This window comes from Budorcas taxicolor, chromosome 2, assembly GCF_023091745.1.
Source record: "Budorcas taxicolor isolate Tak-1 chromosome 2, Takin1.1, whole genome shotgun sequence".
Lineage (NCBI taxonomy): Eukaryota > Metazoa > Chordata > Mammalia > Artiodactyla > Bovidae > Budorcas > Budorcas taxicolor.
This window is the reverse complement of record NC_068911.1, coordinates 58,043,035-58,058,264: the sequence shown is the minus strand read 5'-3', so window position 1 is coordinate 58,058,264 and position 15,230 is coordinate 58,043,035. Positions and strand designations below refer to the sequence as shown.

At 41.4% G+C, this 15,230-nt stretch overlaps 1 protein-coding gene across 1 annotated transcript in view; it reads right to left on the bottom strand.

The window, feature by feature from the left end:
- The window catches only part of FRZB (frizzled related protein), a 31,726-nt gene extending 17,888 nt beyond the window's left edge, over window positions 1-13,838 (bottom strand). The window contains exons 1-2 of the mRNA XM_052635830.1: window positions 13,361-13,838; window positions 5,593-5,640 (exon numbers count right to left, since the gene is read on the bottom strand). Of these exons, the coding sequence (XP_052491790.1) occupies window positions 5,593-5,640; window positions 13,361-13,838 (526 nt within the window). The remainder of the gene's footprint in view (window positions 1-5,592; window positions 5,641-13,360) is intronic.
- Between the last annotated feature and the right edge of the window lie 1,392 nt (window positions 13,839-15,230).

Below are 15,230 nucleotides of genomic sequence, written 5' to 3'. Positions count from 1 at the left end.
TTTAATAAACAATTTATCTTTTCATTGCACCATCTGAATACCCGCCTTAATTTTCTGGGTTGATTTGACCAGACCAAGTGACTCAGCAGAATAGAACTAAAATTGTTTTTCTCCATATTCCATGTTATGAAAACTAGAGAGAATCCACCCCTTATTATGATAGTGGATTTATAACAGCAAAATACACTCATAAACTGGAAGCTGCTCAGACAGTCATTATCTCCAAAAAAAAGAAGACTGCTAGGCTTTGAGGCAAAGGATAAATTAACTGGAGTGAAACAATTTCTTTTCCAAATTCCAGACATAAACAGCTTGACACTTTTGAAAGAGGGGTTATGAGGGTGACAATGTTTTTGTGCCTTCCTCATTTCTTCTATCGTAATCAACTTCAGCTGTTATATTACTCCAAAGTATGACATGTTGAGTGTGAACAAATTTTATTTTCTTCTTGGAACATGTGACAGTGTCAATGTGTTTCTCCACAAGCAAGTGAGCTTGGTTTTGCCTGTCTCTTTGTCTTTATCACTCCCATTATACCAGGGAACAGGAAAACATTCCTCTTTTATAAAGAGGAACAGTACATACTGAACACAGGAACCACATATTCACTCTAGCTTTTACACATTGAACTGTATTTGTATTTAATTTATAGTGTCATTAACATCTTCTCTCTTTCACACATTGAAGTGCTATATTATTCTAACCATAAGTTCTAGACAAATTGATAGAACATGCATGTACTTGGCCTGAAATTTTGACTCACTAAGTGTACTATATACAATACGAATGAGCTTTTCAGTTTGTTTTGAGCAACCATAACAGGAGTAATCCTTAAAATAGCACCACTATTGGACACCAGTAATTTCCAGCTGATTTTATGACACTATAAACACTCTCAGTTGCATTCAAAAGCAACGTAATTCTAAATAAATCATTTTAATTCACTTTTGTTTTTAAAAGCTAGCTGTTTGAGGTACCTTTGATGCACATTGCCTTATGTCAAATACTTGTCACTCTGATAAGATTCAGTGAAAATCAACAGTGAAACTATTTCAGTCTAATGAAAATTGATGCTTCAAACTTATTTACAACTTAAGAAAGATTCCACTTCCACATATGACAACTTACAGACCAAATCAGTACAAATTACTATTTCAAGAAAGTAAAAAAGAACTAGTTGTAGTTACAAGGCTTTTGCAGAAACAAATGCAACATTAGTCATACTTTTTTTAAAAAAAGGAGAAGAAAAAAATGATGCAAATTTCCAGGACGCTGAGAATGAATAAATGAAGAGTAGTATATTCGTATGATAGAATATTATACAGTAATTAAAATTTAAAACTTCTGCTATAGACAGCATAATGAACAGAGGAAGGCACACACATAGACACACTGTATTATATAATAATGCCTCTCATAAAAGTTGAAATTAGACAAAATTATTCTATGCTGCTAGCACTTCTGCCAGAGGTTACCTCTGGGAAGAAAGGTGGAATCAGTGACCTGGAGGTGGCACAAGGAAGTGCTTCTGGAGTGCTGGTGATGGTACCCATCTTGATCTGCGCAGTGGTCACATAAGAGTGTTTACTTTGTGAAAATGCACGGGGCTGCATGCTTAGGATGTGTTCCTCTCTGCACATACGCTATACTTCATTTAAGGGTGTATTTTATGGAAAGATGGAGTGAGTAGACTCCATCTCATCTCTCCCACTGAACGCAGTTATAAAACAGAATCTGAGAAGGACTCCTCAAGGATTCTGAAAAGTAAACAGTAGCAGAAAGTTTAAGAAAGAAGCCCAGCCCCATCAAACTGATGGAGCCTTTGTCATTCTTTCCACTTCTAGTACCTTCCCGCCTGGTTTCAACACAGCCTGGAAGTAGATACCATGCAGACAGTCCTCTAGAAAAAGCCCTCCGGTTCTAACTCGGGAAGTGGGAAGGGGTCTCCTAACACTCCAGTCCTTCCATCCCATCTGTGAAGCAATCCTGGGACAGTGGTGGCAGCAGCAGCTGCTGCAAGGGAGGTCCTCAGATGCCTAGAATGATGGAGGAGAGCCTTCCTTTCTGAGACTGGGGTGACCCCACCGCTCTGTCCCCACCACTGGGCCCCTAATACACAAGAAATCACAGGAAGTGCATCACAGAGTGGAATACATAAAGCCCCAGCTTTCTGGCCGAAGAACCAAAAGGGGGAGCCCCCCAAAATTGAAGAGTACTGAGACAGTTATGGAGAGGGAGGGGCTTGGGAAATGATCCCATGGGAATATTTATGAACTGCTGGGCTCACTCCTGGGTATGGTGACTCTGACACTAAAAAGTATAAGATAGACTTTGAAAACCGAACTATGGTACAAATCACTGCCCTGATCTCACACTGGTCACTGAATAGTATACACATGGGATAGACCTGAAAGGCACTACAAATGCCTTTGGAAACCAACCCTCAGAAGACTAGTCAGAATTTGCAGCCTAAGTCAAGTTAGGTTGACTGCTGCCAGAACAAAAAAATAGCATCATTTTTCATATGATCTTAAAGACCCAAAGTCTTAGGACATAATATTTGAAATGTCCAGGATATATGAAAAAACTATTCTGCATATGAAGAACCAGGAAAATCTCAGTTTGTATGGGGAAAAAAAAATCAGATGACACAAATGTTGAAATTATCCAACAATGACTTTAGGCAGTTTTCTAAAAATTCTCCAAAAAGTAAATGGTGAACACCCTTGAAATGAAGCAGATGATAGAAAGACTCCAAGAAACTCAAAATATCATAAAGAATCAAGAGAAAAATCTTAATTTAAAAAATTATAATAACTGAAAATTTAAAATACACTGGATGAGTTCAGCAGCAAAATGGAGATAACAAGGAAGAAGTCAATAAACCTGAAGGAATACAAATAGAAATTATCCAGCCTAAAGAATAGAGGAAGACTGGAGGAAAATGAGCAGAACCTCTGGGACCTATGGGAAATACCAAAAGATCTAAACTTCATATAACCATATACTCACAAGTAAAGAGAATGTGTTATAAAAGTAAATATTTGAAAAAATAACTGCTGAAAGTTTCCCAAATTTGAGAAAAGGTATAAACTTACAGATCCAAGAAGTTAGGTTAACCCTGAACAGTATAAACCCAAAGAAATCAATGTCTAAATATACTGTAATCAAACTGCTAAAAACTAAAGACAAAGAAAAAATTATTGAGAGCAGCCAGAGAAATCTGATGCGTTACTCACAGGAGAACAGTGACAACCAATTTCCCATGAGAAACAGTGAGGACAGAAATAAAGGAAATCGCATAAAGGGATTCTATATCCAGTGAAAATGTCCTGCAGGAATGAAGCTGAGTAAAGACATTTTTATATGGAAGAAAACTGATAGAATTGGCTGCCAGCAGAACTGCTCTAAGTATAAAGGAAGTTCTTCGGACACAAGGAAAATGATACCAGAAGGAAGCCTAGAACATCAGGAAAGAAGGTGGAACAATAGAAATTATAAACATCTGTATAAACACAGTAGGCCATTTTTCTCCTCTTGAGCTATCTAGGCATATTTAATGTTTGAAATAGACATTAATGGTTGAAAGAGAAAATACAGCATTGTCTTATGGAAAGATATGTATCACACAGACACATATATGGATGTGTTTGTGTGTGTATACACTCACGTTGACAAGGGTGAGAGAGAAAGACGGAGAGATACATTCCAATAACGCAAGAGAAAGCTAGGAAATAGGACACAGGGATGAAAAAGAGAGGGAGCAAATATAAAACAAACAAAATAAAGGTGTTAAATGCAAACATAATAATTACAACAAATGTAAATAATCTAAGCATACTAATCAAAAGACAAAGACTGACAGAGTGGATAGAAAACCAACACCAACCTGAAAACTAATTGTACTATGTCTAGAGGAAATTCATTTAAAACATAATGATACAGATATGTTTGAAGAAAAGAATAGAAAAAGATATACCTTGCAAACATTGACCAAAAGAAAATTGGAGTAGCTATATTAACACAAAACAAAACAGACTTAGAAAAGAGAAAAAGTACCAAAGATAGAGAGGAACATTACATCATTGGGTCAATTTGATCAATAAAACATAACAATATTAAATGCATACACACAAAATAGTATCCCGTTTGACTTCATGGAACAAAACAGACAGACTGAAAAGAGAAATAGAAAAATTTACAATATTTGGAAACGTAAACACTTTTCTCACAGTGATCAGTAGACGTAGTAGACAAAAGGCTAACAAGAATCAACTAATCTACTTGACATTTAAAGAACATTCCATCCAACAATACCACAATATATATTTCCCAAGGACACACGAAACATTCACCAAGATAGATCATATCCTGGGTCTTATGATAAATCTTCACAAATTAAAACACTAAAATCATACAAATTATATTCTTGGACTATAATGGAATTTAGAATAAAAATTAATAACATAAGAACAGAAAAACCTCCGAACAGCACCAGATTTAACAATGCAATCCTAAATAATGCATGAGTCACAGAGGTAGTCTAAATGGAAATTATAAAACATTTTCAACTGAAGAAAAACCAAAATAAAACCTTTCAAAATGTGTGAAATGCAACTAGAGTCATTCTTAGATGCAGAGCAACTGGAACTCTTAACTGTTGCTAGTGCAACAGTGAACAGTCATTTTGGAAACAGTTTGGCAGTTTTTTTATAAAGTTCAACATACCCTTACCATTTAACCCAATAATCCTATTCATAGACATTTACCCTAAAGAAATGAAAACTTATATTTACACAAAAACCTATACATAAATGTTTATAATAGCTCTACCTATGATTGCCAAAAGCTAGAAACAACCCAAATATCCTTTAAGGCATAAATGGACAAGCAAATGGTAATACATCCAAGTAATAAAACACTTAGCAACAAAATGGAATGGACTACTGACACATGCAGAAACTTAGATAAATCTCAAAGATATTTTGCTGTGTGAAAGAGGCCAATGTCCAAAAGTTACATATCTATCATTCCGTGCACACTACAATCTCAAAAAACAAAAGCAGAGCAATGAAAAACAGATTAGTGATCGCCAGAGGTTAAGGGTGGGAGAGGCTTGTAATCATAAAGGAATAGGATGAGCTGAATTGAGTTTTTTGTTTGTTTTGAAGTTATGGAACTGTTCTGTATCCTGATTGTGTTGGTGCTTACACAAATTTAAATATGTGTTAAAATTCAAAGAACTACATACTGAAATAAAAGATCAAATTTTATCATTAATTTAAAAAATAAAATTAATACAAACAAAGGAACATTTTTATAAGTTCACATTTAATATGTAAGGCACTATGCAGTCCATGGAATTCCCCAGGCCAGAATACTAGAGTGGGTATCCTTTCCCTTCTCCAGCAGATCTTCCCAATCCAGGGATAGAACAAGGGTCTCCTGCATCGCAGGCGGATTCTTTACCAACTGAGCTAACAGGGAAGCCCATGCAGGGCACAAATGTCCCCAAATAGGATTTCAATATCTAGGTAACATCAAGGCTAGTCTGACCACAAGTGAGAACCAGAAAGAGAGCGGTATACTCACCACTGCTTACTCCTCTACAGTTTCCACTGCTAGAATCCATCGGAAAGTCTGAAAGGAGATGACAGAGTGCAGTGAGAGTCATACTATTCATTATTATTTCAAGAATTCTCATACTAAAATCTAATTCAGTCTCAAGTTGATCTGGATAACAACCCAGGTGTCTTAAGGAGATGGATTCTTATTAGCGTCGTGAGGTTGACACTATCTTCTGTAGGTCAAATAAGGACAAGATGCATTCTTTCATGTGATTTTCATGTGATTGAAAGCTGATATACTCTTGAATCTTCATCAACTGTGGATACATTTTTGGATTTAATAAACAAAGTTTTTGAGTTTCATGAAAATTTCCAACAATTAAGCATACACTAGGTACTCACCCAACACTTTTCATGACAGCTACAGTAACTAAATACACCCTTTCAATAACAGATGTATCACACTTTACTGGCATACATTTTAATTCTTAGTCCATAAGGAAAATGTGCCGAAAGTGTTCCTGTGCTCCTGGTTAAGTGCACACTAAACGGGTGTTTAGCAGAAAGGAAGTCTACCATTAAGGGACTACTCAAGCCAGGGCAATTAATAGACATAATAATAATTGGAAATTTGCCATTGACTCTTTTTAAGATCCCCAAATCCCAGAAAATGGTAACATGATTAATGGTAATGAAAATGGTGATTATGTTAAGTTCTTCTTTGTTCTAGTTAAGAAAGCAGCCTCTGATGAATAATACTGACTCCCTCACAAAGCATTATGCGGTACATAATTATATGTTCTTATTGACACTTAACTCAGTACACTTATACCAGCATTTTCCATTTGCATTAATACCTTGTGTTAAATGAGTTTAATGCCTCTGTTTATCCTAGTAGAAAATAATGTTCTTCCTCTGTCCTTTTCCTTCATAGGTCATATCATGAATAAATGAAACCAGAAGGTATAACACCATTTTAGAACAATAACACTCAAAACTACAATTAACGGATTACTTTCCCAGGCTTAGTAATCATCAGCTAGTATTTTAAAATCTATATCCTAGGGAGTTCCCTGGTGACCTAGTGGTTAGGATTCCGGGCTTTCATTCCTGTAGTCAGAGTTCAACCCCTGGTGGGAGAAGTGATATCCTGCAAGCTGTGCGGTGTGGCCAAAAACGAAAAAGAAAAAAATAAGAAAAGGACATCCCTGGTGGTCCAGTGGTTGAGAGTCCGCCTGCCAATGCAGAGGACAAGGGTTCAATCCCTGGTCCAGAAAGATTCCACACGCTGTGCGGCAACTAAGCCTGTGCCCCATAACTACTGGAGTGGACATGCTCAAGAGTCCACGCGCTGCACCTACTGAGCTGGTGCACCCAGAGCCCACGCTCCAAAATAAAAGAGACCACTGCAGTGAGAGGCCCAGGCACTGTGACTACAGAGCAGCCTCCTTGGACACAACTAAAGAAAGCCCACATGCAGCAGCAGAGACCTAGTACAGCCAAAAATTAACAATAAACAAAAAATAAGGAAAAAGCTATATCCTAGGAAAATATGCACATGATTTATCCAAAGATGATCTCTCTGTAAATTAAAAAAGTATACTGACCCACATGTAAAGTAATTGTTTAATGTCAACAGGTTCAAATAAAACTGAAAAAATTCTTCTCTTGGAAAATGAAAACCCCTTTAAAGCAGCTGATCCTAGGAGTTTGGTTTTCTTCTTTTATTCTTATTCATAGGAAAATGTTTCTACACTTTTTTAAAGTGCTTAGACATCAGCTATTAGAATTATAGAAGAGAAAGCCAATGTTTTCTGATTATAAATAATCCAAAAAGATCCTGTTTTCAGAAAGTTGAACTTAGGAATTCTAACAAATTATCCTAAAGTAAAATAGCAGGTATTACTAGCAGGTTTTAATGCCCCACCTACTTCAATCCCTGGGTTGGGGAGATCCCCTAGAAAAGGGAAAGGCTACCCACTCCAGTATTTTGGCCTGGAGAATTCCATGGACTGGATAGTCCATGGGGTTGCAAAGAGGCAGACACAACTGAGCAACTTTTCTATTTAGAAAACCCTCTCTTCTTTTCCCAGCTCCTTCTTAGAACTCTTCAAGTTCTAAGTAAGTGTCATAGAGGTTTCCAGAAGAAGAGTTCTAAGAAGGAGCTGGGAAAAGAAGAGAGGGTTTTCCAAATAGAAAATAGCACATGCCAGAGTCTGGGGTGAGAAACGAAAGCACTCGTGGAGTGGAGGGACCTACAAGTCTTCCAGTGGGGCTAACAAAGCAGAGTAAGTAGGCAGAAAGGAAACTAAGGGGTAAGAAGGCATGAGATCATGAAGGCTAGCAGCAGATACCAGAAAATTTTAAACAACAGATTTGTATTTCAGAATGATCACCCTATTGGAACATGGAGCAAGCCAATTATCATTCTAGCTCCACAATCTATGGAAGAAATGGTGAGGTCCAAACAAAGAAAGTAGCATTAGAGAAAAAGGGGAGGGAACTGTACTCAGAGTTGACCTAAAGCACCTGATACCAACTGAATGTGGGGGATAAAGAAAAGGTAGAAGCAAGGCTGCCTTCAGACCTGGAATATGGGTGGGTGTGCCCCTTAACAATGTAGAAAATACTAGAAGAGAACTGACCTATGAAGGTAAGGAAATGAGGAGTTCACTCTGGGGCCTGCAGAGACCGAGGAGCTCAGGGATAGACAGGAGAGTACAGAATGTATGTTCTCTCCTGTCTCAGAAGTGCAGAGAAGTATCTCTCATCCCTTGGAATTCATTGTCCAGAGTTGCCTTCTATTCTCTAAAGCCACATATAAATCAAAATACAATGAAAACAAAAGGGTTACTGTAACTGAAATCTGATGGTCAAAGTGAAAGTCGCTCAGTTGTGTCTGCCTCTTTGCAACCCCATGGACTATCCAGTCCATGGAATTCTCCAGGCCAAAATACTGGAGTGGGTAGCCTTTCCCTTTTCTAGGGGATATTCCCAACCCAGGGATTGAACCCAGGTCTCCTGTATTGCAGGCAGATTCCTCACCAGCTGAGCTACAGGGGAGCCCAAGAACACTAGAGTGGGTAGCCCATCCCTTTTCCAGTGGATCTTCCCGACCCATGAATTGAACCAGGGTCTCCTGCTTCGCAAGAGATTCTTTACCAACTGAGCTATCAGGAAAGCCCTCAGATGGTCAAAAGACACCGATTCTCTGAACAGTTGACATCACCTGTTTCTTCATAAGAGAGGAAGTATAACTTAGAACAGGTCCTGGTTTGAATCTTCTATTAATAGTTTTATGGACTTGGTTCACTTAGCTTCTCTATATCCCTCGGCTTCCCTTTCTGCTGAGAGGAGTAATAGTACCTACCAAGTAGTTATTATGAGAATTAAAGAAATTAACATGCATCACATACTAAGCAGCGCATGCCACCTACTAAGTGTTGTTAGTTCTTCTTCTCTGGCCAGTAATGATTCCTGGTCTGAGAATGATGCCTTCCCAGTCACACTGCTGTCGTTTTACCCTTTATCATTCACTTCATATAGCTATTTCTTTTGCTCTTCACAGTCTCTATGTTAATGCCACACAACTTGCTCAAGGTATAACTTTTTTTTTTGCTGCACCGTGCAGCATATGGGATCTTCGTTCCCTAACCAGGGATCGAACCCACACCCTCTGCAGTAGAAGCACTTAGTCTTTAACCACTGGATGACCAGGGGAAGTCCCTCAAAGTATAACATTAATGGCAAATCTTGGATTCCAACTAAGGGCCAAAACTCTAAAACTGGTTTTCTTTAAACTAAAGACATATGGCCAGTTTTTAATCATTCAAAACTCTCTATCTATATGGTGGTAATTGGTCTCCTCTTTCCATACACCTAGTAGGAGAAAGGACAAATAAAACTTAGCCAATTTTGCTATGTGTAGCAAGCCACTATTTAGAGTTTTGTGGAAACAAGATAGAAAAGAATTATTAATATACAATTTGGAGACTACCTAAGATCCCATTACCACTGATAACTGTGTTAGCTATACACATAATTTAATATCATTGTATTCTAGGGTACTCCTTCCTACCCCCATCCAGAGTGCCTTTCAAAACTTCACACAATGAAGTCTTACCCAAAAATTTCCATTTCCCCTTTCCATTCCATTTTCCTCCTCATATCACACTAAATAATTCTCCCTTCTTGCTATTTGGCCCCTCAAATATTTGTAGACCAGGGCTAAAGAAAAGGCTGCCTGTTCCCCAGAAAGTGGAGAAATGATTAAACAGCAGTGCATGCATGTGAAAGTTGGCACAGCTCTGCCAGGCAAGAGAGGGCAGGGAGAAATGTGCTGTGCAAGAGCTGGGTGACAACAAAAAGCAGCAGTGACTGAGGAGCAATTATAAAGCCCTGGGCATGGCACCCCAGGGGGCAGCATAATTGCTGTGAAATATCATACCATACATTTTCTTAAACACTCAATGTCTACATGTCTGAGATAAACTGTTTGTAATTAACAGACATCCGTCAAGCTCATTCTTTATTCCTATTGCTCCCAAAGGGATTTGTTCTTGAGCCCGAGGTCCAGGTCAATTTGTGTAAAATGAAATACTAAGTTTATATTCAGAAGAAATAAGATTGGCCTACGCAGGGCGTTCTCAGTGTGAAGCTTGTTTCCCAGAGTTGAACTGACAAAAGCTCTAAGCTCTATCTGCCTTTACCAACAGACTAGGTTTGTCCAAATAAACAAAAAAATAAATTTTAATACCAATGATAATAATGGTAAAATAGCAATAGCAACAGCAGCAATTTGTTGAGGACTAACTATGCATGAGATACTACAGATGCTGTTTAACTCCATCTTCACCATCTCCGTGGGATGTAGGCAGTATGTTCCCATGTCACAGATTAGAAAACTCTGCATTGGAGAGGCTATACAACTGCCCTATAGTAATAGCTGATATGAGGCAGAGTCAAGATTCAACATCTGGTCTTTCCCACTCCACGCTCATACCCTTTATTCATCACACAATATTAAATATTTGACTATTAACTGGCTGAATGACTAAACTGAACTGAATTCACAGATAAAGCAGGTGTACATGCAGTCACAGGTCTACAATAAATACAAAATGTAGAAAAAGAATAAATTTAATGTGAATTTATTAGTAATCATCAAGAGGATACGACATTTTCTGTATAAAAACATGCTTGCCCTTAATACTTCAAAACAAAAAGTACACTGAAGCAAAATCCCATTCAATAAAATTCTGCTTTGTAAAATGTCCTTAAACTTGTTGGTGGAGTCATAATATCCTACAAGGGAACAAATTTGTGTAAATGGTAGGATTTGAAAATCCTCTTGACATTGAAGGTACGTAAACGGTGGTTCTATTTTATTCAGGGAGACCTCATTTTTATATTCTGCTAGATTCTAGGCATAAGACATAGGAACTCTGTTTATACTTAGAGGAAGGGGGAAAAAAAAAACCCCTGCTTCATGAACTATCATATCCCACTGAAGCAAGGCGCATATTGCATCGTAAATTAAACTGGCCACATGTGGTAGTTCTTAAGTAATTCCAGGTGCCTGATAGTTTGACCCAGCATAGGGAATGTAATTTTCAGCAAGCTGCAGCCTTGGAAGCCAGGGGACCCTTCAGGCTAGAATCCACCACTCCATTCCCTCCCCCCTCCCCCTTCAGCTCCCTCCTGCCACCACAGTCTCTGATTCACACTGGGGGACACGGTAAGGGGAAGGGAGAACGTCACTAACAAACGGTTCCAACTGCCACCTACCCCTACTTCTTTTTCTAGCAGGGGCAACTGTCAGCAAAGCACATTATAGCCTTTTAAAGCAGTTTAGTAATCCGGGCCCATGGACTGACAAATTGTTTCCATGCATGTCTTATTTGAGTGCTTCAATGAGGCAACTGTTCTACATTTGGTCCACAATGATGGGTAACTCAGGGACACTTGAGGAACTGCTTCCTATCCATACTGACCATGGCTTTTGAGAGCCACTAACTTTGCCAAACCTCTCTCAGTTGAGGTCCATCTCTAGGAGAGGTTTCAGAGCAGAAGGAGGAATGCATTTCAGCGTGAACTGTGGCCACCGCATTCCTAGCCCTTGGCCTGAGAGGAGTGTCTGCATTTAACTGATCTAAGTGCCTGACAGACCAGGGCAGCTCTCTCCCAGCATCTGTACAGCCTGTAACATTAATGAGTATAAAAGCTCAAGTGCTCTTTTAGCCCAAAGATAAATAAGAAATACATTTCTTTGTGATTTGTTTAGTCAGTTGTTGGTTGATTATTAAAATCAAGACAACAATAGGTGTAGTCAAAGGTGATAAAGTGAGGTGACCATCAAAAAAGTCTGGAAATCTTTCTGTTCAGCTTGGTTTTGCAGCTATTTGTACAGGTACTCCCCCCCCCCCCGCCCCGCCCCCCGCCGTAGTCCTCTATGTTAAGTGGGTCACTGTGCACAGAAAACATTTTTTCCAAATCAATTCCTTGACCAAGAACTGTTCACCTAAGAATGGACTGACGGCATGAGCTTAGGCTGAGCAAGTTGGGAGGCAAAAGAAGAAAAAGTTGATGCCCAAGAAATGAACAGAGAAGGAGGTATAAAGTCATCACACCTAAGGGCAGAGATGATCTGGGGAGGGTGTGAAAGAGGACCAGACATAAAAGATCAGGTTTATTTAAAGTATACGAAGGGTGAAATTTTTGGGTTTGGGGTAATTGGTAGGAATGACATTGAGTTAGAATTAAATGGACCATAATGAACTAGGTTTAGTTGGACTCTTACGAGTTATGACTATCCTAATTAGACCAAACACTAGTGAGAAAGCAACTCGTGACTGATTCCACTGAACACAGAACTGTAATAAAGTTTTACAGTAAGGGAAGAGCGAAATGAATCTGTGGTGGATGCACACAGAGAAAGGTACTGAAGACAAATTGTTCGCAGGGCATAAGAGTGGGATAAGGGGTGAGATTAAAAATAACATTACATGAGTGTACGATGATAACATGCCTTAAATATAATTCCTTTCATCCATATGTCATTTACAAAATGACTTGAAGGCATGTGGGAATGTGAAAAGAGCCCAGCAATTTCACTTCACCAGCTCTGTGGCTGGAGCAAGTCTCAGAAACTAATTAGCAGTGCATACCAATGTTTCACAGCTATTTCAGTCTGGAATGGAAGAACAATTTATCTCATTGAAAGGAGGGGGAAATTTAAGGTGAAGGTAATTGCTCAAATTGGATGTTGAGCAAACACATACCACTAAGATCTGTGGGTTGGGGTAAGGTTACTGAAATTATCTTGGCATTTTTAATGATAAGAAGAAAACAGTGCTTCAGTTTTCCGTTTTCACCATACAGTCCTTACAAGTAGCTAACCAGGAGGGATACAGAAAACTGACGGCTGAGAACGCAAAAAATTTCAGTGATTATAAACAAATAAAGGGAAGAAAAGAGCACCCTATATGTGGCTACTAGGACATGTAAAGGGTGGAAGTGAAGGGGCAGTGTTGAGCAGAAGTGCGATGGGACTGGAATGAACTTGAGTGTTTTAGAAAGACAGATCGCCTGTTAAGAATAGACTGCATCGGTTTAGAAGGGAGGTGAAGAGAGAGAAAAAAGGCACGGTGTTCGATAGAGGCGTAATTAAGACAGAGATTAAGCGAAGTGATCCGAATCCACAGAACCAGAGTAAACGGGAGTAACAAGGACTCCAAGAAGTGAGCGGTTGGAAGGCAGGGAAGTGGGGGCAGTCTGGGCAGTGTCGCACTCACCGGCTCCGTCGGCAGTGACGATGGCCTCCGGAGAGATGCACACGCCGCGGTCATAAACTGGCAGCTCCTCGCAGGCCAGGCTTTCCGGCCACGAGTGGCGGTACTTGATGAGGATGGGCTCACAGCCCTGCCGGGCCCGCTCGCACACAGACTTGCAGGGCTTGATGGGCTCGTGCTGGAAGTCAATGGTGCAGATGGGCGCGTACATAGCACAGAGGAAGAAGAGCAGATCCGGGCTGCAGTGGGTGCCCAGCAGACCTTCGAACTGCTCGATGGCCAGGATGGCGTTGGCCTGGGTGCTGTGGTGCAGGTGGTTGGGCATCTTAGTCATGTTCCAGGGCAGGGACTTGCACAGGGGGATGCGGACGGGCTCACAGGCGGCCGCCCGTGCTCCGGGCACGCGGAGCAGGCAGAGCGCAGCCAGGGCGAGCAGCCCGGCCGGCAGCAGCAGCATCCCTCCCCGGCTCCCGCAGACCATGATCTCGGCAGGACGGGGCAGGGTGCAGCAGTGCGGAGAACCCCGAGGCCCGCTCCTCCGTCTCCTCCTCCCCGCCTGGAAGTGGACACAATGATATGGGAGCGTCTCCTCCCCCGGCAATCTTACAGCTTCCTTGGATCAAATTCCCTCAATGGGGTCCCAAAAGCTGCGCCGAGCGCCAGCCGCCGCCGCCCCTGCCGCTCCTGCCTCTCCGGCGGCTCTTTCCCGAGGTCTAAGCCTTCTAGGGCCGCGGCATCTATTTAATTCCTCGCTCGCTCTGGCAGAAGCGTCCGACTTCGCAGATGAGACGAAAACTAGAGGAACCGAGGGGGCAAAAAAAAAAAAAAGTAGAATTCAGCTGAGGTAGTTGGAGCTCTGGGGTGTCACGTCCCCTGGATTACAGAAAAGTGCTAAAAGAAGCATGAAAGTCTCCCAAGTGAGGAGGAGGACGGGGGGTGAAGGAGCGGGGAACGAGAGGGCAAAGACTCCTAAGGGAGGACTAGGGTGCCGTGAGAGTTTGCAAGTCTGGGAGGCTGAGCAAAAAGACCCAGCTGCGGGTCTTTGGTGTGAGCCTCGGCTGCTGCAGCGACCGCCGCTGACAGGAGGGGACCCGTCCGAGGAGCCGCGACGGGAGGTCTGCGCCTCGGAGCCGCTGCTCTCCGCTTTCCTACCTCCAGGAGCGAGAGGCAGCCCCGCCCCCGTGCGGTCCCAGACCTCCAAGCGCCCGCTCCCCTTCCCGGGAAGGGGTCTGTGGTTTGGAGGCGGAGGAAGGAGAAGCCTGCGAAAGCAGAGAGGATGCGATAACCCGAGACAGAGTGGACTTGAGACGACCCACACCGGGGAGCACCGCACCCCCCTATCCCCGGCTCCAAAGGAGAGCCCCCAGCCTCTCACTGAAGAGCCCACCCCAAATCTCCACGAAGGAGTGCCCCCAGTTCCCTACTTGGGAACCCACCCGAGCCCCCCGCTCCCAGGAGGTATTTCCTTTAAGCAACCTCTAGCCTCGCCTCTGTGATTACCGGCTCTGCAGGAAGAACTGAGGGCGAAGACTTAAGCAACGTCACTTGAAAAATGTCCGAGTCGCAGAAAACAGGGACTCCTGCAGCGATGATGGAGCCTTATCAATCCAGAACTCCTGACTGCGGAGGTCTGCATTTTTAATAACTAGGTGGTGGCGGGGTGTGGGGGACCGGGTTAGGGGGTGTGGGGGTGTGGGCGGAAATCGCCTTTCATGAAAAGAAAAGAAACGCTGTACATAATTACAAATAGGCCACGAGAAGCAGGTCTTTTTTTCTCATAATTTTTTCTTTTGCACTGCAGAATTAAAACTTTTGAGTTTTGTGTTTTAAGCTTCAAAGTGAAAACTGCTTTAAAGTACTTGGGTTTCCCCCA